The sequence below is a fragment of the Acromyrmex echinatior genome, chromosome 12 (assembly GCF_024713525.1).
Source record: "Acromyrmex echinatior isolate Ae372 chromosome 12, ASM2471352v2, whole genome shotgun sequence".
Classification (NCBI taxonomy): domain Eukaryota; kingdom Metazoa; phylum Arthropoda; class Insecta; order Hymenoptera; family Formicidae; genus Acromyrmex; species Acromyrmex echinatior.
In genome coordinates this window covers 1689613-1715339 of record NC_141863.1, presented here as the reverse complement: position 1 = coordinate 1715339, position 25727 = coordinate 1689613, and the positions used below count along the sequence as shown (strand labels likewise).

At 33.0% G+C, this 25727-nt stretch overlaps 1 protein-coding gene across 2 annotated transcripts in view; it reads right to left on the bottom strand.

The window, feature by feature from the left end:
- nAChRalpha1 (nicotinic acetylcholine receptor alpha1) overlaps positions 1-25727 on the bottom strand; it is a 189825-nt gene that overhangs the window by 106561 nt on the left and 57537 nt on the right. For both annotated transcript variants that reach the window (XM_087412067.1, XM_011052165.2), the window contains one exon: positions 10603-10878. In XM_087412067.1, the coding sequence (XP_087268193.1) occupies positions 10603-10878 (276 nt within the window). The remainder of the gene's footprint in view (positions 1-10602; positions 10879-25727) is intronic.

The following is a 25727-nucleotide window of genomic DNA, read 5'->3' as shown; positions in this document are numbered from 1 at the left end:
TTTAGGTATAATTGATTTACTCGAACGTATTTAGAATCTCAGAAACTAAATTAATTACCTCAGCTACGGGAAATTTAAATAGACATTTTTTAAAACGTGCAATGGAGAGAGATAAACACCAGTAGTTAATCATTTTCTAATTTCTTCATATAATCTTTTGGTCATCTTTCTCTACCAAGTAGGAAGATAAACAATGAAAAATTTACTTGAACGTACTTTCCTTAAACTATTAAGATAAAATATTGCCTCATTTATTATCGAGCTAAAAATCCTCACTATAATAATGTATTATATACCTTTATTTAGTCATAATAATTGATAGTAAGTGTAACATTATATCCATACAGAGTTCAGTAACATGCCAATTCAGCGGTTTCTGAACGTCACCGCGAAGCGGCAAAAATCCCCCCGGGAGGATGAAATATCGAATCATTAATAAAAAAAGATTTCCGCAGCATCTTCAATTTAACGAGCAAAAATGTATCTTCGTTATCGTGCAATGGTTGGTAACGACGAAGCAACGCGATCTGTGTAACACAACCTTTAAGGACCAACTCCGCGGATGTTCTCCTTTCAAGATGACGAGATTTATTTCGCCGCGCTCGGTAGAAAAGAGAAACCTGAGAAAAGCGAATTTGTAATCTCTGATTACGTAAAATGAGTCGCCTTAATTGACACGCTCGTGAAACAGGAGCGCGAACGCGAAAGAGAAGAGCATTGCACCGCTTCGTTTTCCTCACTTCAGCTAATTTGTTATAGGTGTTAATCAACGGCTATTCACAAAAACATTCACTTTACGTGGACGCAATAAAGGAGATTTCAGTTACTATCTGTATTGCGCTGAAGATAACAATTCTCAACGTGACATGTTGCACAAATTTGAACCAATGTACATGAAATTGTATTTGGCTAAACAAACGTTACACCTTTAATCAATCAGCAATAACTGTTTTGTAATTATAGGTATGTAAATTGAACATTATTTACGATTGTCAATATATAGTACCTCATTGTTTTCGAGATCCGCAATTAGCGTTGAAAAGTATACCGACTGAAAAATACTCAATTTCATACCTTTTTTATTAATTCAATATTATACCTGATATTGAAATAATATATAAATGTACACTGAACCAAAACTGTACGTAAATACAATAAAATATTCATTAAATTAATGAAAATTGATTCAATAAATTTTCATAATGATTTAGGTTATAAAACTATTACTATTAGAATTCATTGCAAAAATGAATATATAATTATATAAATGAATCCAGTTCTTGTATCAATGAATTAACAACATTAAGTCGGACATTAAGTCGGACATTGATTAACGATCATATAAAATCTGTATATTCTGAATGAATAAAATGATTTTGCATGTATTTTATCTAATTGATATATTTGCCAATTTTACAGAAAATAAAATAACATTTTTGCAATTTTTCATTATGTTACGTGTTATATGAAAATTTAATATTTAAAATTAACGAATATAAAAATATATATTCTCAAAATATAGATCTTCATGGGATAATAAATAGAATAATATATTGATATTTACGAAAAAAATGTAAACATGTAAACATCAAATAGTTTATAATGTACCTACTGACTTCGTACAAATATTTTAGGATATATACATATAATATAATACTTTATAAGTGTATATATTATTAAGTGTATATATGTATATATATATATATATTATTATTATTATATATTTTTAAGATAATGTATAAAACATTAACATTATTAAAATTCTCAAATTTCGAAATAAATTAGCGTAAAAACCGCACGAAAGAAATGCTTGATGAGCAACATATCTCTCCGAGAAAAGTGACAGGTTTCAAGTAGCGAAGGCAAGCACACTTTCTAAGGGAATAATAATGATAATCCATAATCAGTCATGCCCGTCATGAATCTCATGTTCGTTCAGACGAAGTGCTTGAAGGAGAAGCAGAATTCTGCACGCGCGCAGAATTTCAAAATGACGAACGTGCGCTTCGGTTTCCGTTGAAACATTCGGAGCATTCGTGTTTAATTGGAAGAAATGAAAAGCCGATACCCGGAGGGTCGTTAAAGGCGCATGAGTTCGCGGCACCGCAAATGAACCCTTATCATCGACCGACACCGTCTCGCCCTCGTGTCGCCCTCGTTCACTTGCGACGCAATCATCCGTTTCACTCCGATTATACACCTATCGCAGTATGCTGCTTGAACGTTTGCTCGACGATCAAAATTGGTAGATCGATGCAATCGAGCGCGTAACGAATGACAGTTGTATAGGAATTTTGCTATTTCGCGGGAGAATTTGGCGACGCTGACGCAATGCATTTCGATCGCAATCGAAACAATCACAGTTGACGGTTATGGAATCTATAATGAACTCGCCATTAGAAGATATCACAACAATTTCAAGTTTGAAGTGTACATGTCGAACCGTGATGTTACATGACTAGAGATATAAACAACGGAAAAATACTAGAATAAAAAACTCGAAAATAATGGCTTTTTTCCTTCGGCTTTCACAGATTTTACTCGAATATTTTTTTTTAGGTCATTTAGATCTGTCGCAAGTGTTTGAAATCCCCCAAAGGATTTACACTTAAAATGATATGAATAGAAAAATAGATTTGGGCGTTGAAAAAAAAGAAAGCACAGATGCAATATAAAATTATAAAGACAAAAGTATTAAAAAATATTGAAATAACAAGAAAACTAAATTCTACTTCTTCTTCTACATATTTAACATGAATTCTTTTTTAACTTGAATTCGTTTTTTCATGAATTTTATGTGATTTAGTAAAAAAATACCGTTTTTTATAATAAAAAACTAGATTTTTACTTGATACTTTTCTCCGAAGTTAAAAATACCGTTTTTTTACATCTCTATACAGGACGAACACAGATAATATATACACTGCAACTTAAAAACAGATAAGAAAGAAAGAACAAAAGAGATTAAAAAGAAGTGCTGTGTAAGAAGAACTCTAAAAAGAGAAACGCAAAGATGTTTGTACGTACGGATATAAGATACATTTGTCTTTTTACTTCAGAGCTAAGAAGCGCCATTTTTCGTACGAGGTATTGATTTAATAACAGCGGTTACTTGCAGCCACATAATGCGGAACGATCGAAGCGTAATTTACCAGAGTCTGCCGAGTAAAAGGCTCTCGAGTTAGCGTTCTCACGATTCCTCACGTACCGCATAACAACAAAATCCTTTCGCAATAAAGAAAAAGAAAAAGGAGCAAGTATATGGAGCCCGTATGATCTCGAGCCGCAGCCGTAGAAATAAAAGTCAATCTTGCTGCCTGCTGTTGCCGCTCGTAAATCCGTAGAATCGAATCGCAGGTCTACCTCGAATCAAAGACAGAGAGCAGAGAGAAGAGATGCTCTGGAGAACTGCAATTCCAAGAAGGTGATTACTTGAAAAGGAGGCCGTGTAAATAATGATTGGACACCGCGGCGCGGGAATTGGTCCTCCATGAGCCCGCTGGGTTTGCCATTCTGTTGCGACCGATCTCTTGTTACTTTCAACTATCGTTGAATTAATGTATTCGCGTCGTCATCCATCTGCGTAAACTTAGTTTGCACTCCTATTCTACATATACGACACCTAAGATGAATTCTTACTTGATGAAGATATAGTAAGTACAAAAAGTATTCGTACAGAACAAGAACGGTTGACAATGCATATGAGCAGTATTAATTGTTGGATCTTCACAGTTGTAATTGTTGCACAGAATTTATGACTTCTGTGTAATTTTAAGACATTCGTTTACAATGTCGATTACAATGTAATGGAACGTTTAATATGAGAATCACTTTATAACTTGACACATACAAGACAATGAAAATTATGGACATGTATTCAAGAAGCCAATTGAATTTTGTAAAAGGTTTGACGCAATTTGTCGAAGAATTTAAGCGTGTACAAGCGTTAGCTTTTCAAAGATCTGTAAAGGATGTCTAATTTTTAACTTTCTGTAAATTACCGTTTAATAATCTGGCATTTTTGTTGTATTGAAGATGACTGAATAACAGTCGAAATGTTTACATATAATTGAAATATTGATAAATAGATATTGTGCAATAACATCCTGCAGTTTGGCCTTTATTGTTAAAAAATTTTTTTATTTGTAGAAAATAAATATTAATTAGCAATTTTATAAATATATAAAATAAGGCTCGAAAGAATCTATCACTGAAAAGTATATTAAAAAAAAGCCTATCAGAGCGACAGCTGTTTAGATGCACAGAATCTCTTTATTCTCGTGTGAATGTAACAAAGAACGAAATAAATAAATGTTTCAATTTGTCCTTATCATATAAAATATAAATCTAAATTACACGAGTAATCTATCTAAAAATATATAATAATAACTACAATTAGTATTATACAATTTTCAAGTTGATGAATCACGACAAATTTAATTTGTTCTTCTTTTATCCAAATATTAGTTTGCTGTGTAATGAATGAAAGCCAAATGAATATCATAAACATTATGAAATTATACAATAATATTATAAAAACTTACATAAAAAATAAAAACGATGTCGTATACATTGTGTCAATAAATAAAGTTATATTGCGCATCAAATTGTCATTTGCTGTGTAGTCATTCAAAAGAAGAACAAAAAGCAAAGAATTAGAGGATTATTTAAATCATTTATCTGAATTTTAATTTTATTAACTTACATGTAAGCATTTCTCACAACTCGACGTAAAAGTCTTGTGGTATTGACAGTCAAAGTTGAAATGAGAGTCAAAATAAGTCATGTAGTTATTGAAATAAAAATAAAAGTAAGAACAAAGAGGAAAAAAGCAACGTCACGATTCCGCAAACAAATTATGTAGTGGGTCTAAAGAATAAGTATCATTCTGTAATTCAAACTCTGTTTCAATTTCAAACTCTGTTTCTGTTGCTTTTTATATGGATCATTTCCGAAATCAATCTTTTATTAAGCACCCTTTCTTCTCGTCTAATATCTTGACATTTTCCCAATCAAATTCATGCTGATGGCTAATTCTGTGTTCTGTTATTACGGATTGCTGTGTAGTGTTCCAATTTATGTGATTTCCATGTTCATTTAAGCGTCTTCAAACATCTACCTGTTTGGCCCACATACGATGCTTCACAATCTCGGCAATCAATTTCATGTACAACGTCTGTATGAGATAATTTCGGGACGAATGTCTTTATATGACTCCTAATGAATCCCCTTAGATTATTAATCCCCTTATATGCCATGTGTATTAAGCAGTTTTTTTTATCTTTTCTGATAAAAATGGTAAAAGAGATAGCAATTTTATACTATGAGTTCTGTCCTAATATAAACAAAAAAGATTTTGTGTATCTCTAATCTTATTAGAAGCTAAATTCATCGACTACAACTGTACAAATACTTTTTGTGCGTTTAAATAATTTTTATCTTTTTATCAATCTTTTATTTTTGCTTTTTTTTAAAAGAATACATTTTAATTATTATGTACCTTATGAAATAAAATGGTTTTAAAAAATCAATCTATTTTTGTTGACTAATTAATGTTTATTTATTAAAAATAAAGTTTTTTTTTAATATCTACTGTGTACGTGAATACTTTTTCTGTATATAATGGACACGCAATTCTGTATAAATAAATTCTGCGATTGCGAGTAAAACGAATTTGTTAAGTCAATAAATAAACACAACAATTTGATATGATAAAGATAAATAAACACATATTATTTTTTGATCAGCAAAAAATTTTATCAGTTTACTTGCTTCTTATACAAAAGAACTTTACTTTTCCTTATATTTTCCTCTCGTCGGAGTTGCACCATGAATTATTGTATATTATTATATTTTTCACTTTGATGAAGCATATTCTTACGTACGCGACGACTAATAATTTCGATAACGATTATAAGAAAATATAACTAACTGCAGATGTATATCAAATGTATGTCTAAAATGCCAATGCAAAGTACCCATTGTTAGTCGACATCGTTAGAGTGTTAAGGTGTGACTCTGACAATTAAATGAATGTTTTCACTACCTCTCTTCACTGCATACTCCTGTTTCTCTCACTCGCGGTAAACTGGTACAGCCACTTATGTGAAGAAACAATCGGCCAGTTAGCCTCTGACTATCGATCGAATTTTGCAGCTTTTGTCGAGCCGCTGGTGCGAAAAGGGATGTTGGTCGTCGCATGGCAAGTATCGTTACATGAGACAGAAACGTATGATATTCGATGTAAGTATCGATCAAATATCGATCAAGTATCGGCTTCCGGTATTGCAACTGCTTTAGATAACGCGATCCCTAAAGTCCACGTTCGTTACTTTTCCCACTATCTTCGCTAGTGAAATCCGATCAACCAGAGCAAATGTTTCGTAAATTCTACGAACGTGTGTATGTACAGTGAATGAGTTCGTTGCACGTACTGCCGCAGTAATGACTATTTACTAGCTTCGCAACGGGATTTTCAATCGGTGAAAAGTTACATTGCACAACCGAGCACGATAGTTTTGAGTGAATCATAAACATTGTAGGCAACCGTTATAAACCAAACGAGCGATTTCGCGTTCGACAATATTGCGTAACGATAACGAGATCTCGAAAAGCGGAATTGCACAAGCTTTCGTTTAAAATTGTAAATGAGTATTAAAGCTTTTGAGAATGTTGAAAGTTTTACTTGATATTTTACTTGATGTTTAAATAATAAAATATAGCAGTAGAAACAAAATAAATACATTTAATCACTTGATAATTCTTATATTTTTATTTGAAACGTTTATTAAAATAATGTTAATTCTATTTTGAATTTGTTGAATAAAATCTTCGAATAGATAAAGTCCATGATCTTAAAAATAATATTATATAATAGAGATGATAATATAAAATATAGTATAGATATTATATACGAGGGTCGTTAAAAAAATTTTGAACCTCAACATGAAAATTATTCGTCAAAATCATTTTGGTACTACAATCGTACAAGTTTTAAAAGACACCTGTAAAAATTGTAACCATTTTGGACACTCACTTATTGTTTGACAGTCATTTATGCCTGTTGATGTCAGTGTTTTTGTAAAAATGGAAAAAATCGAATATGGCAGTCGCCATGACAAAAATTTACGAATTAAAGTTCAAATTGATTGACCACGCCCCGTATTCATCAGATCTTGCTCCCAATAATTTTTCCTATTTCCTAGGCTCAAAATTTGGCTCCAAAGACAAAGATTTTCATCAAATAAAAACACTGACATCAACTGACATAAATGACTGTCAAACAATTGAGCGTCCAAAATGACTACAATTTTCACGGATATTTTTCAAAACATGTACGATTGTAGTACTAAAATAGTTTTGACAAATAATGTCATTTTCATGTTGAGGCTCAGAACTTTTCAAATGACTTTTGTATAATATCATTATATTTGATCAAATCCAAAATTTAAGCGTATTAAGACTATTAAACGATTTTTTTAAAGTTGGCAGAAATTAATTTAAGTAATTAAATGGCAGCAACTTTAGATTTTAACATCATACCAATTTTTTATAGGGCCAATTTCACCAATGCTAATAAACTTATCCGTCGATTAACTTCATCATCAGAATAGTCAATAGTAAAACTTAAAATCTATCTTCCTAATTTATTCTTGTTATTAATAGTAAAGAAAAAAACAATAAAATGGAAATATATTTGACTATTTTTTATAATACATACTTTCAAAATTAGATTAGAGACAATGAATTTTCAGTTTAGCAATTGACAATACTCAAAGTTAATCGGCGGATAATTGGCGTTGGCGAAACTCTGGACCATAAAATTAAATTTAAACGTATGTATGTATATGTGTTGACTGTTATATTTTCTCTTAAATTGGCAAAAATTAACAGAATTAATTTGATTCATTCAATGGCAGCAACATTTTTAAGATTCCACTGTCATAGAAACTGTCTATAAGCGCTGCTTATTATTTTTGACAAAAGCTACAACAATCATCGGTATCAAAATTGCGTCGAATGTGTAGCCTGAACCCTATGTCGATAACGTGCGACAGTAGGTGCACCGATAGCAGCCGATAACAAATTAATTATGGTTTAGACTGAAGCATGTATTAGTCGATAGAGATCCATGATCGAGGTAATTACTGCCGAAATTCAGATCGAGTCGCGGGCATGTAACTCGAATGTAATAACAGGAGACAATGCGGGGAACGGGGACAATCAACGTAACACATCGATTTTCATTCTAACACATCGATCGACCGAGAAGTGCATCACCTCATGTATGTGTGCGTGTGTATATGTTTAGTTTCGAGCGTTCCTCGCCGAGACGCGATTGATTACTGACGATCAGATTATGGCAATTAATAGTTCGAGTGCCATGAATCCCTTCGCTTGTAAATTAGTTCCGTTTCCGGCAGAGGAACTCTCGGAATCCAACTTATCACCGCAAGTACGCGGACGACTGTTATCGGTCATCTAGCACAGAACCTGTATTCCACACACATACACATACAGAGAGAGAGAGAGAGAGAGAGAGAGAGACAGAGAGAGAAACGCATACATACGTTACAAACAAGTGTCTTTCCAGATAGGCGAATAGACGTATAACATTATGGACGAAAATGTCAAGATGAATACTCGAAACCTTACACTATTTGCGATTTTGAGAAAATAAAAGTCTATTTTACACGCAGATACGATCTTCAGTATGTCTCATTAATACATACTTATTTATATATCCTACATTTTGTAGAGTTAGCGATATATGCGAATAGAAAGAGAGAGAGAGAGAACATTGTGTGAAGAGGGAATATCAAAAACAGACGGGATCAGCGGATATTGAGAAATTAGAAGAGCCGAACTCAAGTAAGAAAAAGAGTCCAAAAGAGAGTATATCGAAGACTTGAAGACTTGAAGCAAACGAACTGGTTGTGGCCTAAGACGATCTTTTACATTGACAGAAGAACCGAATAGATGACTCCACACGAGCAAGATGTACTCAACTACCCTAGGGGGATGCTGTTTATTGCTATCAAGAAGGCGAGGACGTGGCTTTGTGTCTTGGAGCGACTGGCGGAAGCGGTTTCCTCCTGGATCGACTCTGTTCTTTACGTACGTTCGGAAACGCAGAACAGATACGTAGAACGAAATAATCATTGTATTCCGTTACCGACTTGCGAATCATCATTGCGATCGTTTACGTATACGAAAGTTTATATTTATTTCCGACACGAACAAATTGGTCGCGACGTATTTTGAACTTTGTATAATATATTAAATGCGAGCGGATTGAAATAGAATCAAAGTCGAGTTCTGATTATTGTCTGTAATAAAAGAGTGATGATTTTCCAAGCAAATTACTCAGTAAGATCGTTATAGTATATTCGAATTAACTTAATTACTCTCCTGTTAGAATATCACAAATCATAATTTTCATATTTATGCGACATGAGTTGATTTCTATAGTGTTTTAGTATTTCGTAAAGTATGTAATCACGTAACAATTTTAATAAATTGATTTTAAGCTTATTTTATTGTTTAAGCTTATTATTAACTGTTTGATCGTATAAATTAAGCTTTAATAATATTATTAGGTGTTGGAATTAATTCGTAGCGTTTTTTAATGAAAGAATGTTATTTATTTCACATGAGCATTAAAAAATACATTAATGAAAGTACTTCCCATCACTTGTAAAACGCTACGAATTAATTCCAACACCTAATATTAACGGAATGTATTTTGTTTTGTATCATAATAAATTATCTTTCGCAATAATTAAAATGTACAGATACAAAAAAAGAAAACTGTAGATATTAAAAAAGAGTAAATAATTATAAAATATTTTATTTTTTCTATTTATAAATCTCATTAAGATGAGGTAAACAGTTTGATCAATTTAATTAACAATGCACAATGATAACTGGAACTTCTAATTTGATTTACGCAAATGGAATGTTCCAAATAGTAATTGAAAGTGAGCCTCGAGCATTACATTGTTTCGCATCTGCAGCATCCACACGTCAATATTGCGAAAATAGTGGCGTAGTACGATGCAAATCATACAAATTGAGCGGTTAGGAAATTGATATAAGCATACTTTACTAAAACCTCATACGAAAATTGTACGCTATTAAATTTTAGACATTATAAGTTAAGAGGTTTGTTCTAAATTGTTATATCTCTCGAAAGCACAGTATTGGAATCGAGGAAATATTTTTCATGATAACACACGTGTGTATGTAACGACTTAAAATATAATCCGATATTTTTATAATTTCAAATGACACGAAAATCGCAAAAAAGAAACGAAGAGAAAGAAAGAGAATGAAATGCGGCTTTTATTCATACTTAAAACCCATCACTACTGGTAATACCTGATGCTTTACCGACTTCGTTAACGAAACAATACAGCCCGATATCGTTTCCCTCTGGCTCGACCCAATCGATGAAACACGTTGGACTATTTCACAACCAAGTACTCTTGCTCTACATATCTGGCGTGCGTCCCGGGGACGCAAGCCCTCTATATTGAGTATAAACGCTATTCACACACATACACATGCGATAGGATAATGGGTTAAGTGGGGTCTACTCACGACGTCGATGAGCTGGGAGAGGCGTAGTCCCATTTTGACAGTGAGGCGATCGCTGTTGTTGCCAACAGGGCGGATGAGGCGGTTGTAGTTCGACAGCAGGTCATCGTAGAGACGCTTCGCTTCCGGATTGGCCGAGGCGCCCGGAAACGGGGCAACGAGACAGGATATGGCTGCCGCCATCGCCAGCAATCCGCCCAACCTGGACCACCATCTCCACCAGCCTTTCCCACCGTCGTTCGTCCAAGCATCCCTAAGCATCGTACGCCTTGTCCACCCCTTTAACAATAAATTACACGTCCTTTGTAATGCATGCCTCGGTACAGGGTTCGTTCATATCTCTCTCCCCCTTCCTTCCCCCCCCCCTCTCTCTCTCTCTATCTCTATCTCTCTGATGTACACGCCAGAATCCATCTCGCATGCATCAATTATCCTGCGGCTGTTTTACGTTGCGACATTAAAGGACATTTTAACCGTGATAAAATGCAATGACTTTGCGGCAGCTCGTTTCGCGCACGGAGTAGAAATAAAGTCAACAGTAATTAGGAAATACACTGCTAATGAAACGTTTCGTGCGGAGCGAGACAGAAATAACGCTTCGCGCGGTCAAATGCTATTTAAACATTTAATTAAAATTCGTATAAATATTGGTGAAACACGGACTTATTATTTCGAACCATGTATTCATTATTATAAAAGATTTTTTATTGTAGCAAAGCTCTAGTGTCGGCTACAAAACAAGCTTCGTTTTAAATGCAAAGCGAACGATAAATATGTTATGCTACTAGATTAAACACTACATATAGATAAGAGAATATCAAACGATAATTTAGAGTTTTTCGTTTAAAACGAAACTTGTTTTATTTTAGAGCCAAAAGAGAACAAAAATATTTACAAAAATGATTTATAATGAAAAATTTCTTCAACAAAAACTTTCACCGATAATTTGAAGGATGAGATACCGTAAAAAAGTCTCAAACGACGACAAATTCATGGAAAGACATTTTCGCTTAAAATTGTGAATTTCACAGTTTGACGGTCGTATCATGAAACTTATAAGTCGTCACTTAAGCAGATTGTAAGGCAAGTGCAATATGTTAAAAATTACTTGAAAAAATTACAGATTAGTTTAAATTGCATTTAAAAAATCAGAGACAATTTACCATCTGGATCAAAAGTTATTTCAATAAAAAACAATATTTTTTAGACACTCGTCCCAGAAAGTCGAGAGATCCCAGGTTCAAATTCTTCTGAGGTATTATTTTTCACAATAAAAGTTCTTTATTTAAATTAAGGGGAGAGGGGATTATATATGTGCGCGAATAACCGAACGTTTTGGCTCGCTATTATTAGCGTCTCAAATTGATTGTGTTTAAAAGTCTGAAGTTTCGGCACACACGATCACATCTAAGATAAATTAAATTCATTAACCAAGAATATTATATTATTCGAAACATTTAACTTTAACCGATCTTTGGCGCTCTCTATCATATTTATGTTGTACTCAGTCGGATGTTTCCTAATATTTTTTAAATTTGTACTCTAATAGTAATATATGAAAATGTGTTATAAAATAATGATCAAAATCTCAATTTTTTTTATATAAGTACTTTATGAATTCACAAATATTTATGTAAAGCTACATTGAGATTTAAACAGTTGTTCAAAAAATAAAAAAACAAAATATTTATTTTTTACTAATTAGTAAATCTCAATGAAACTATGCATAAATCATTTTTAATACTTAAAGTACTTATACAAAAAAAATTTAGATTTTTATTATTATTTAAAAAATTTTTGTTTATAACAATAAATGTAATAATAATGTAAAAATAATGGTCTATAAAAATGTGTTGCTCAATAAAAACAGAATGTTATGAACACAACTTTTATATGCATGTAGTTTGTTCAAAGCGTAAATATATGTGTTTTATGCTCTTACAACTTTCTTAAAATAATGAAGTTTGGTAAACGAATACAAATCGTCTAAAAGAAAAATCATACACATACAGTAAATTATGATTAGTTGGCAAGCAATCACTGGCAATGATACATGATTGTACGTAATGAGTTTTACGACACACTTCTAAGATAAAGAAGATCGTATTGACAGAAAGAAATGAAACAAGTTTTGAGAAAAGCTCTTTTACGAGCACGTATAAATCTTACTTGGAACAGGAACCGAAACGATTTCGCAATTAGTCCGCTTTAGACATCGCTATGCACGTCCGACATCGTGGCGTTATGAAATTATACGGATAATTCGCGATATTGTACCTGCAAATTCTGATTGATCGTCATAATGCAGGTTTGATCGTAAACTGGGTTATCCCAGGGAAATGACAAGCTGTTAACAGAGTGAAGATGAAATACTGTGCCATAAAATAAAATCGTAATGTATATATCCGCCTTTGGGTTATTTTTCATTGACATTCCTGCTGTGTATTTGCAGCCAGCATTTTCTTTTATGTTTATAGATCTGACGTATGGCGGTTATCGACTATTAGCCTCTGCGCTAAACTTATTTAGTTGTCCATTTCTATTCTTGAGTGTGCTATTTTTAACTTACAATTGATTTTAGATATCCTCGTATAATGCACAACTGCATGTTATAGCTTAAAGTTAATGTCATGTTGAGGAATGCGAACCAGATAATGGATTATCTAAATAAACATTTAATGAACAATCCTTGTATTCATCAGATATCAGCTATGTATATTTAATATTAAAAGTAATTATAAGTTGTGTTCTTGAATAAGGGATTATATTTGAAATAACATAATTAATCATAAAGCATAATAATTTTATCGCAAAATCAATATGGATATACTTTTAAAAAATTCTGAAAACGTCTCTACATTTGTTACAATGATACCATTCAAAAAACAAAATTTTTTAATTTATTTAGAATTTAGAAAATAAGTTTGAATATTTTGAATCGTTAAAAATGTTTATAATATTAATTTTAAAACGCAATTTTATATATAATTATAGAATGTACATAATAATTATAGAATGTACTGATTATAGAAAAATAAAAGTATGTTAAAGTATGTTCTTTCACTTTTCTTTATATTTCTACTTTTTCTTTGCAAGCAACTAAAAAATGATAATTTGTTTTAGTTATGTCGTTATTGTAGCAAATAAGCGATTATATTTTATTGAATCGTTATAATATAAATGTCAAGTATTTTAAGAAAATTTCTAAATGCGATTCAAATTAATATTATACGCTAGTATGAATTCACATTTTATCGATACAAACGTCATGGCGGAACAAGCCAATTAGTCACTTGGCTGTCGAACGCATTAAATCCGGGTCTCTAGTTAATTGCGAGAACACGCGATAAACCGCATGCGATTGTTCCGCAGTGGAAAGACCAATACATGCTGCTCGCTTGAACTCGCATAGCGCGAAAAGAAAAATTTGCGGCCTGGCAATGATTCGACATATTTCATGTACCATACTTAAAGTATTTAAACGGAAGCAGGTAATCGCGCGACCGGAAGCCATATCTCTGTTCAGGTTACGGTATTTAAGTGCGTCTTCTGTCGATTCTTTTTAATACCAACGACATCAAACTTTTCCGAGCGAGTCACCGTCCATCGTAAGACGTAACACGGCTGTCAGACCAAGTCATTTACTACTCGTGGTGAGGAGCGTAACCGCCCATAAAAGAAGGCTTGAACGGTATTGTTGTGTCACAGGAAAACAGAGAAGGAGAACCTCTCGAGGAAGTTTTATCGCTTCTTTGCTGACCTCGCCTACCTCTCTATTATCAGCATAATCGTATGCCTCGAAGAACTACTTCATCGTATTAGGGCAACTTCTCGCGCTCTGATGCTCCTCTTCTTAAAGAAAGGCGACAAAGAGAATTCTCAAACACGTTCTAAACTGTATTTTATCGAAATTTTCGAAATAGGCGATTGTGCGAATAAACCAATTTTATTTCCTTTTTCCCCTTAATATGTATATTTTAAATTGTTCTGTTTGTTATGTTATGTACCAGGTGAATTATACAGCCTTGAACAAAAATATTAGGCACTTATATTTTATTCATTCATCTGGAATTTTTTTACTTGCATTGTTATTATTACCTATTCTTTATTGGCATTATATGTACATAAGTTTAAAGGATTTTTGAAACAAAAGATAATTTACAGCAAAGACCATAAATCAATTTTTGAATTAAAACTTTAATTTATTTACTTTATTTACAGTTTTTCAGCAAATTAACATCTTTCTAATATGATTGCTTGATTGAGCATCGAATTATTAAAAAAATTGTTTATCAATTTAATTTAGTTTATGGCATTATTACAATGGTTTAATTGCGTTTATAAGTTCTCGGAAAATCAATTCGGCGCGCAGTTTGAATGACTACAAATATGATCTATATACATGTACATATATGTAGTATATATATATATATATAATATACATATATATATATATATATATATATATATAATTTACATTAAATTATTTAAAGCATTAAAGATCTAGTTTCGATCGGTATAAGCTTCTAGTTTATCAATTGTGTTTCCCACATTTACGGTTTAAAATATTCTTGTCTAAAATTTTAAATAATGGTTAATAAGGTGCCTAATATTTTTGATCAAATCTATAAATATGTTTTAAAATTTCGTAAACGTGTTTTTGCATAAAAAAGAAAAACAAACATGTTTCTATAAACAAATGTTCCCATAAACATTAGGTTGTAAATGCTTTGTTATCAAAATAATGGACGTAAATAAATTTGAAATAATGCGTCAATGTCATGTATATGTCATGCACAGACACGTGTGAAAAATGATGGAGAAGTTTAAGCATCTCTTGTAAACAAAAAAGTATCCATCTGAAACTTTTAAATAAATTCATTGTTACTGTATTTGTATTCATTATTTTAATGATGAAGCATTTATGACCTGTAACCTAAGTAGAACAATAAGTTATGATAACGTCAAAATGACGTTAAAATAAATCGTTACTGAAAAGTGACTTTTAATAATCATTTGACATTATTTTGATGTTATGATGAATTACGTTCTGTTTGAGAATGTTTATAAAAACATTTATTTTTCTTTTTTATCCAAAAATATGTATTCACAAATTTTAAAATATATTTATGCCTTATCCTGTACATATATGTATATATACATATATATGTATTGTATATGCACACGTCTAAAAATACAAAATTGAGAAAAAAAATTATAACTTTTTAAAACTGTTAAGATATTATATTATTTATAAGATTATTATAAACAAGACCAACTAAAATGTGAATGGAAATTAAATATGACTGATCATTATTCAATTCTTTTTTAAGAAGTATGTAGCCTCTAATTTCATTTCTTTGCAAAAAAAAACCATCTTTCTTGATATTTTTTCATATATAAAGCCAATATATATCGCCAATATATTCGTGTATCAAGAAGCATAATTTTAATCATTCAGGGCTTATTCTCAAGTGGCTACTTACATGTCACTTGATATCACTGGGGGTCTGTCTTCATTAACATTTGACCGTAGGCCCCATGATACTGCTTTGATACTATACGTACAGCATGTATGTATGCGACTCTGATCGCCGATAGTGGTATACCCTAACTGATGGACAGTTTCGTTACACAATAAAAGGATAGGTCGATCGAACAGCTTGTCCGACAGTGATCGGATTCAGCTTGAAGAAGCCGATATAATGGAACCAATAATGAACCGTGGCCGTCGCATCCATCAATCCGGATCAAGCAGCTTTCTCTCGCACGTTCGGTGCAATGTCGAAAAACAATTATCATGATCTTGGATCAATGTATAGCCGACGTTAAGATGATTGAGACGTTTCTTGCTAGGTAAAAACCTACGTATTTAAGCATTGTAAGCATTGCGTAACGTAATTAAAGCATTGATAAAATATTTCTATTTTAGCAAATTTACATAGACATAAATTTTCGTACATATGTTACTAAATATAAAATATAATAAAGCATATCCTAAGAAATAAGTACAGATGACATTCTAAATTCTGTAAAGCATCCTGTATTACGTTTCTATAATTAAGTTACATATATAAAATAATTCATGCAAAGCATTGTTTTTTCAGAAATTATTCAAAAAATTATTCGCAGCAAAACTGAATGTGAATGTGAAAACAATAATTAAAGAGAATTTTTCAAGTCTTCAAACATCAAAAAGATTTTTTTTCAAAAAAGTTAATTGTACTGTAATATTATATATGTATCATGTAAACGTATGAGTTATCCTGTGTAGAAATTGATATGCAAAATTATATAAATATATAAAAAATAGCAAATAAATAGTCTAAAAATAAGGGAAAAACATGACTCTTAATTGTCGGATTATCATATTTGTGTCAAATGCATTTACATCAAGTTCGGACTTAAAAAATATCGTTCGCACATCATCTAGCTGTCAATACAACGAAAATTCCATACGATGAGAGCGACTGTAAGCTACAAGCAAAACAAACTTATTCTAAAATAGGAAATAAAATTTGGTTGCTACAAGTGATAGCGCTAAGTGCACCAGTTTAAGTACAATCAAAAACAAATGGCGAACCATTATCCATTCGAAGGATACAAATTGACGCGTGGGAGAAGAAGGCCAAGCAAACGCGTCGAAAGTTTTTGTGCCATCCATGAACGTCTTTCTCGTTCGGAGGCGTCGTTTTTCCCAGCGTTCGCGTCAGCCTGTTACTCCGACTTTTACATGCACGCGAGTTGTAACCATCAACGAACTGTGAGCGATTCATAAAAGTTTGCCGAATGGAAAACGATGTCTGCATAGCAGTTAACGACAGGAGATATAAACGGGCGAAGCTCATCGATGTAGAGAAAAATATATTACCGTCCACCACGAGAAGTTAAACTACCTGGCAACGTGACATATTACTAGCCACGTATGTGGCGTAATAATTTATCGCATTTCACGAAATAACTATGTATTTATTGACATTTGAAAATTATGTGTTTAGAAATTCAGTCGAGGATTTTTTTTTTTAGCAAAATTAATTTTATTATCTATAATCAATACCGTTCGAATTATTTTAATTTTTTAAGAAGTAGTTCAAAAGTGACGAGAAATAAAAGTAAAAAGTATATTTCCAACACTCCTGCGCTATAAATCAACAATATTAAAATTCAAACAATACGTTTCTACGGAACGTACCATTTGTTATTGTTAACAAGATTCGTTTAAAGCAGCTGCAATCAAGACCTATGGCAGAAAAAAGCGTAATGCAACAATAAAAATACTTTTTTCAATTTAAAGAAAATTGTGTAACACGAAGATTATTTTGTAAATGTGTTTATTATTTTTCACGTTGCACATTCACCATGTAAACGGGAAAAAACGTAATGTAGCGCAGCTCAAACGTATCGCTTTGTCGTTTAAAGCTGCCATGTAGCTCGAGCAACTGTAACGAGGCTAATCGAATCTGGTACCGACTGCACCTACTAACTAGACTATTATGCACCCGGAGCGGAACAGTATCAGCTGGACCGGTTGTCTATTTCCTCTCCTATTGGGAGAATCAACGAGAACGAGAGACAAACTATTGGATAGAAGCCCACGCAATATGAAGAGAGCACTTGATCGTGTTAAGAACATCATGGAGTTTCTGTATCTAGAGATAACATTAAATCTCCGAATATATATTAAACACGCATATGGAATCGATAATATTTGTCGTTAATATTTATCATCAAATGCATCGAGACAGATTCCAAAATGATACATTTATTTAAACTCTGGGAACTTAACATTAATATTTTTAATATTTTATGTGTGTGTGTGTGTGTGTGTGTGTGTGTGTCTTACATACATGAAGAAAAAAGGAAAAAAAAACTGTTAAAATTATATCTTAAATAAAGATCTAAACAATAACAATTCAGTATATTGTTATCAAATATTTTTCTTTTTAAAAACGGAATTTTCAAATCGTTATATGATTTATTATCATGTTCTTTTTTATGTACGTAAAACATAATATAGATTTTTGGTATACCATAGAATTACAGTGTTTTATACAGATCAAGAAAGAAATTCATAGAGTTTCAATATTCAGAAATATTACAGAATTTCAGAACATATGTGTATAAACTGCTTGATACCTAAAGCCAGATAAATCGAACATCTGCCACTTTATATTTTGAATATTTACTGAATATTGACATGAAATATAACAGCAAACTTTTTCATCATGTAGAAATAATATAAGCTAAAAAATAATGATGTATCTCTCTCTCTCTCTCTCTCTCTCTCTCTCTCTCTCTCTCTCTCTCTCTCTCTATTTAAAAACATGCCACCTGTTTAAAAAAAAACAGGATATTTTCAGATCGACGATACAATTTAATTCTCTACTTTCAGACATGAAAAACATGATGGAAGTTTTGACATTACACAAAATAACATCTTATAATTGTAATAAACTTATTATCACGAGGAAAACACGGATATATTTGTAGAAAGAAGAGCGACGTAAAAGCCATGATGGATGGGACGGCTGTGTTGACAATAAAATCAGCGTCCGGTACTGTCGGTTTTTCGCCGTTTTATAACATCGTATACCTCTCTTTAGCCGATGAGACGTGGCTTAATTTAAAGCGCTCTTTCGGAATTTACGATGCTCCACCTCCAGCTCGTTTCGGACCGTGCTGTACGGGTTATGGATCGTGTAACTCTTGACGCGCACGGCAACGCGGAGCTTGACGCTGGCGATAGGAAAGAAATCAATTGTCCCGTGCACCCCTCGCGCCTCAACCTCGCGAGTCTTCAACGGCTTTCCGGATAAATCGCCGTAAAATGAATTGCACCGCGACGCCGGCGGCGGGCTGCACATACACTCTAAACACTTCAGCCGCTCGACGCGTTGCGAGAGATCGATGATGTGCTCGTCACTCGTAAATCGCAGCCAGCGAATATCCGCGCGCCAGTCTAAGCGAAGTTATAACGATAGTTAACTATCTATGAAGCTATAACCGCTAATGCGTAGGGCCGAGAAAAATCTTCAGACGACGTGTACATAGCAGTGACCATACGTCTTTTATTGCAAAGAACAGTCCTTTATTTCAGACGGCTGTGCTTTATTAGATTTATTTATTTGTTCCAGATTCAATTTTGCCCTTTATTTTAATTAATAGTATAACGGGAAATTTCCCCCTTTTTAATTAGTATTCCATTGACTAATGTACTAATAAGCGAATTTTTATGAAAACTACTTATGTAAGTCATCAGCAGTTATAACGAAACCAACACTTAGCCAACGCTACGACTGTTAAATGGCAAAAGTTCCATCAGCCAGTTGAGCTAAAATTTGAATTTAAATGACTGGCTAAACCTAAAATTACTGGGCTAGTATCATCGTATTGGGCCCAAGTTATCATCCAGTACTTAGCCAGTACTGCGCCAGTTCCTAAACTATGACAGTCAGTACTCAGATTGTAAAATCCTATATGGAATAACGACAAATTTAATTTTATGCAAGGACAACATTAGCCCAAATGGCCAAACAAAGTCACAATAACATCAAATTGATGTCAAAATGAGTCGTGATTGATTAAAAAGTGACTTTTAAGGTGGTTCTAACCCGACTATATTAGTCAAACTGACATATTTAATAAAAAGATTGATTATATCAAAAATAGTGTTACACAAAATTTAAAACTTGATTTTTTAAACTCTTTTTGATAATTGAATTCAATAAAATTAAAATAATAATAAATACAGAAACACTAGTTTCATCAGTGTAGAGAAGCCGAGTTTTAGACGTAGCAACGTTCCATGTTTAATCTCGATCCGTGATCTTGCTAGGTTAAGAGGTAAATATTTGTTATAAAATCCAGTAGTAAACTATTTTTAAATTAATTTTTTTCAAATTTTATCGATCTGTCTTGAACATTATTAGCTTTCAGTGTATAGATGTATAAACGCATCTCGGTTGCCATAAGCGCAATGTTAAACATTGAGTGAAAAGATAATTTTCTAATTCAATTATATTGAATAATTACACGATGAATCGATCCCAAATTTCATACAGACATTTATACTTAAATTAATTTTATATAAATTTTAAAGATATTTTGCTTTTCCATCATATTTGGATAAATCACCTTAGTAGTCAAATTTGCAGCTATTTTGACATCATTTTGATGTTATAATGACTTGTGCTTTATTTGAGAGTTGTATTTCAGATATACTGCGCAAGAAAATTTCAAAAATTAATACACAGACTTCTGATACACAAATGTCACAAACTAATTTGGAAATATTTAGAAATAAAATTCTAAAATTGTCAGGTTTGTCCTTTATTTTCTCTAAGAAAATATGATCACATATACATTATGATGTCGAGAAGCCATCGCACATCTTTTCGAAGGTCCAGTTGTTAGTTTTAATAAAAATTGCGCGTGATATATCGATAAAACCACCGGCGACAGAAATGGGATTAAATTTAACAGAGTGTAATGTATTCAATTACGAAGATATATAACAGAAGATATATATATATATATATATATATACGAGAGAAGATTATGAATTATTACCAGATTCCTATAGGCGATAAATTTTCGATTAAAACATCTCTGTTGGCGCGTAGAGTGCTGACTCGCCCAAAAAGACTCGTACACGAGCACGTCTGTGTCCATATCTTGCATTTATGTGCTCGGTTATCGAAAAATCAATCGGTCACTGCTTCGATATTACGTCGTACATTGCAAATACTCACGGCCATACGTTTTCGGGCGAGCTGTCGAAAATGGATTGCCGCGCCATGTAAATTCGTTTCTTCCCATTTGGAAACAACGCGCCCGCGATCATACTCGCGCACCGTTAATCAAAGTTAAAAGAGAATACGAGAGAGCGAGAGAGCGAGAGAGCGAGAGAGAGAGAGAGAGAGAGAGAGAGAGAGAGAGAGAGAGAAAGAGAGAGCACAGGACAGAGAAGACCGCTGTGTTATATGTCGTCCGTGATTTTTCCCCGCTCGCTGCGAAATTCGGCTCTCTCATCTGCACGACAACGATTGCCGTTGCAATTTAGCGTACGAAGTGACAAATACTGCGCTTTATGGCTCGTAATTATTCAAATGGCGCGGCTGTTACTGAACGCGGACGGTTTCGCGCGAATAACGACGCGGGAATAGCTCGTCTCACGTCTAGAACAGCGGGGAAAAAGGAAACAATTTTTCCACACCATCTTCGCCATTGCTAATATTTCCCGAGCTGAAAATTCACGTATACACATACCTATTAATGTTGGACACATAATATTTCATTGGATCCTTCGTATTAATTTGATATTGTTGCCACTCGCTGTTGCATGATTTCTTTACGCTATAAGTTGCTTTATAAATTTGGCGACAACTTCTGTTGGACAAAAATTTAGTCATCTTCTTTTTTACAACATTTTAACACTCGATGTCGAATATCTTTACAACTAGTTCTCGAATTAAAATTCTTTCGAAGTATGCTCGAACTCAAATTAAATTTTAAAAGGAGAGTGCTGAAAACCCCGGAAACACCCAGTTTTTAAGCCTATTACATTAGAATTTCGTAATCCTCTAAGAACTAAGATAACTGATTGCAAATTTAATCAAATTTCCTTCCAGTTGAGATTTCAAACTGTACCGTTATTCGTTGTACGGCACTGAATTATAAACGTTTCAGAGTCTATTAAGATTTCGAGCAGGTAACATTAATGCAAATGTAATTTTTCCTAAGCAGGACTCTTGCAGCTAAAAAGAACTATCTCTTTGCAACTTATAGAATCTAATGATGTAATACGATACAGTCACTTTACAGTAGTCTAAAAATCCTGGCGCCACAAGTTATTAAAATTCAAGACAAGAGCACTTATTGTTAGACGCAGATATCGCGAAAGGGGGATGTCCGCTCGACGGTTGCAGGGTAATTCGATAAGGGATGGGTGTGTCGGTGGCTGATAGAATGACTGAAAATGGAAAGGGTGAAGCATTGAGATGCAAAATGGGAGGGGAATCACACGGTCCGTACGAAGAACACAATGGGAAAGCAATCCGGGTGATCTATGAGATGTGCCCCGATACGAACCGACAATCGCGATCCATATGGATAAGCTAATTTAAGACGGCGTCTCGTATATAGACGATGGCACTACAATAAGAAATGAAACGCTGCGTTTCAAGAATCCGAATATGAATTGCCGTGAACTGTCGCAGTGTCTTGTCTAAAGAATACAACGATCTATCTGCTCCGCCCCGTATCGATCGACCCTCGTGTATCCACATTGCATATGTCACGCAAATCCACCGTTTCCATTTTCGATGCCGTCATCGTCAGAAATGAATATGTTTGATTGCTTAAGGTATTGCATTATGCGGATGAATGAAAAATGACTCGACAGCTCGCCAAATTCAACTGCGGATCGCGGAATAAGTCGTTAAAACATATAATAAGAATGTCAAGTATATTTTTCTTTGATTATCGAAAGTAAAAGTTCAGATAAAATATGTGTTTGTAATGTATATAAAGATACTATTTCATATTTAATCGTGCGATAAAGTATGAAATATCAGTTTTACGTATTTTATCTACTACTCTTGAGGAAAAATAAAATATAATTAAAATAATTAGAAAAAAATACGTTCTTCCGTATCTTTGCTAATATAAGAACAGTGCTCTTTACGACGAAAATCAATCTGCTTTCACCCAAAGCACATTGACATCGCATATTCAAAGTGCCATATACAATACGATGCTGATTTATTGTCGCCGCAGCTCGAACTTCGAACCGAGCGATTTCAGACAACGGAAATCGTAAATTTGGAGCATTTCGAACTGCTCCTGCGGTAAAGCGCCGTGAAGTGGCAAACCGTCCTTTAACCATGTTTAGGTTTCAATTCTAAAATATCGACTTTGTAACTGTGTGTTGCCGCACAAAATATCTGAAAGGTATTTCGCCAACGCGTATGTGTAACCATACGTGTGAAAACGAACATGTACATTTTAACTTTCGTCGCATCAGTCATTTATTGTAAACGACAATACAAACAAAGAATAATGAATTTTTAAAAAATATGATAATAAAAATTATTTTCGAAAAAAACTATTTATTTTTTTATTATTGTTTGTATTTTATATTATTTATCCTTTTGTCAATAATTTGTTGCGGCGACATTACAAAAAAATTATACGTCAAGTGAATAAATTGCAAAATTTGTAATTGAATCATCACTAATAATAAAAGAAAATTGCTTCAATAAAAAAGATATTATTTTTATGCATTTGCAAATATAGATTATTTAACAAGTAATTATTTCGTGTAAATTAAAAGAATTATCTAAATTAAGAAACTCAAAATAGTAGAGAAGACTTTCTAATAAGAAACAATAAAAAGGGATGTTCAAAAAACATTGAAACATCATATTTAATACCTTGTATTATTAATTAATTCATTTATTTATATATGTTGTTTCTTGTCAACCGTTTATACAAGTTATCCAAGTGGCTGAACTTTTATAACGTACAGAAAATCCAAGGATTTTCCTAATGAATTTCCTGACGCGCCAACTCTTGGAACAACGCGGGCTGTCATTTCATTGCGGCAAGTCCATCGCCTCATTAACCCAATTAACCGACGCAGCTTAATAACACGCGAGTTTTTCATCCAATAAATTAATGGCTGTATCTGAGAGACGCCGTTGAACAAGCAGCCGCGATCGTATACAGGAGAAAGCTCCATTTAAAAAAAAAAACTCAATCTTTCAAGTGTTATGCTTTCCTGGTGCTGTAAGCAAAATTTTCATCGTTAACGGAGTGAAATTTATTCCACAGCAAAGATAAGCACATAAAGCTTAGAATTTAACTTCCATTATACAAAATTAATTCTGAAAATAATTTAGTTCAAAGGTTTCATTTCATATTATCGTTAACAGAACGCTATCGACTAATAGAAAATATTTTCGAACTTTGTAATATCTAAGGAAAATTCGCTGTCTTTTAAATAATTCATCATAAAATGATCGTATATATTTTACATTTAAATAAAATTAAGAATTCATGAAAGTAACCTTGAGGAATAATTTTAAAAATATTAACATCGCTTGTGGATATATGTATGAATCTGATATGTATCTGAATTAGAAATAATAAAAGAATAAATATACCAGCAACTTTAATATAAAAATTTTATTTAATTTTATTTTCACAGAAAGTTACGTAATATTGCGCTTTTTTTATGGCAAATATTCAAATGTTTATTGCTGTTTCATATGCATATTGTTTCATTTGGACAGATTCATGATAACGAAAAGCGATGCTTTGACTACAAACTTTACGCCAGCTCTTTGGAAGCGCAGTTTGAAAGCAACGACCTCACGTTCCCGAGCGTAACAAAGTTTATTAAAATCGCTATCTCTGAGGCAACGATGAAAGTCTTTTAATGCTTATCGTCTGCAAACATCCCGTTTGATGGCATCAATTCTCTATGCATATAAATCGACACTCGACGCTATCGGACTTGTATTAAATGGCATACTAGGTGGAAACTTCAATCATCGGCGATTTAATTAAAATAGCATCGCTATTTGCAAAGATTTTATCTTATACTTAAACGAGAATTCATTTCCAAAGCAGAGGTTTACAAACTTTCACCAACAAATACACAACTTCAAATCGCATAAATGCTCATTTGATTGTTATTATTTTTAATAAGCATTAACGAATGCATCAAAGTTGTACTGAAATCTGAAGTTTCACTGCAAACTTTGATTCCATCTTGTTTCCCTCATTAAGAATTTGAATTCAACTCAATATTGAAGAAACAGAATAACTTCTTTACAAAAGGGAGCCTGTATTTGTAACTCTTTAATTTTATTATAAATAAAATATTAACGAGATGAGCACAAAATACTTGATGCGGAATTCCAGGATAGAAATAGCAACGTCGAGAGCGAGTTAATCCTAGCGGAACATCCTGGGTAAAACACAGGCTCAGACGGCCGAAACGTTCTCGAAATCAGGTTTCGTTACTCCGAAGAAGAAACGCGCGAGAATAAATCTTACGGCAGTTGACTGCGGCCGTGGCACATCGACAGGCAACAATTAACAGCGACGTCGTTCGTATGACA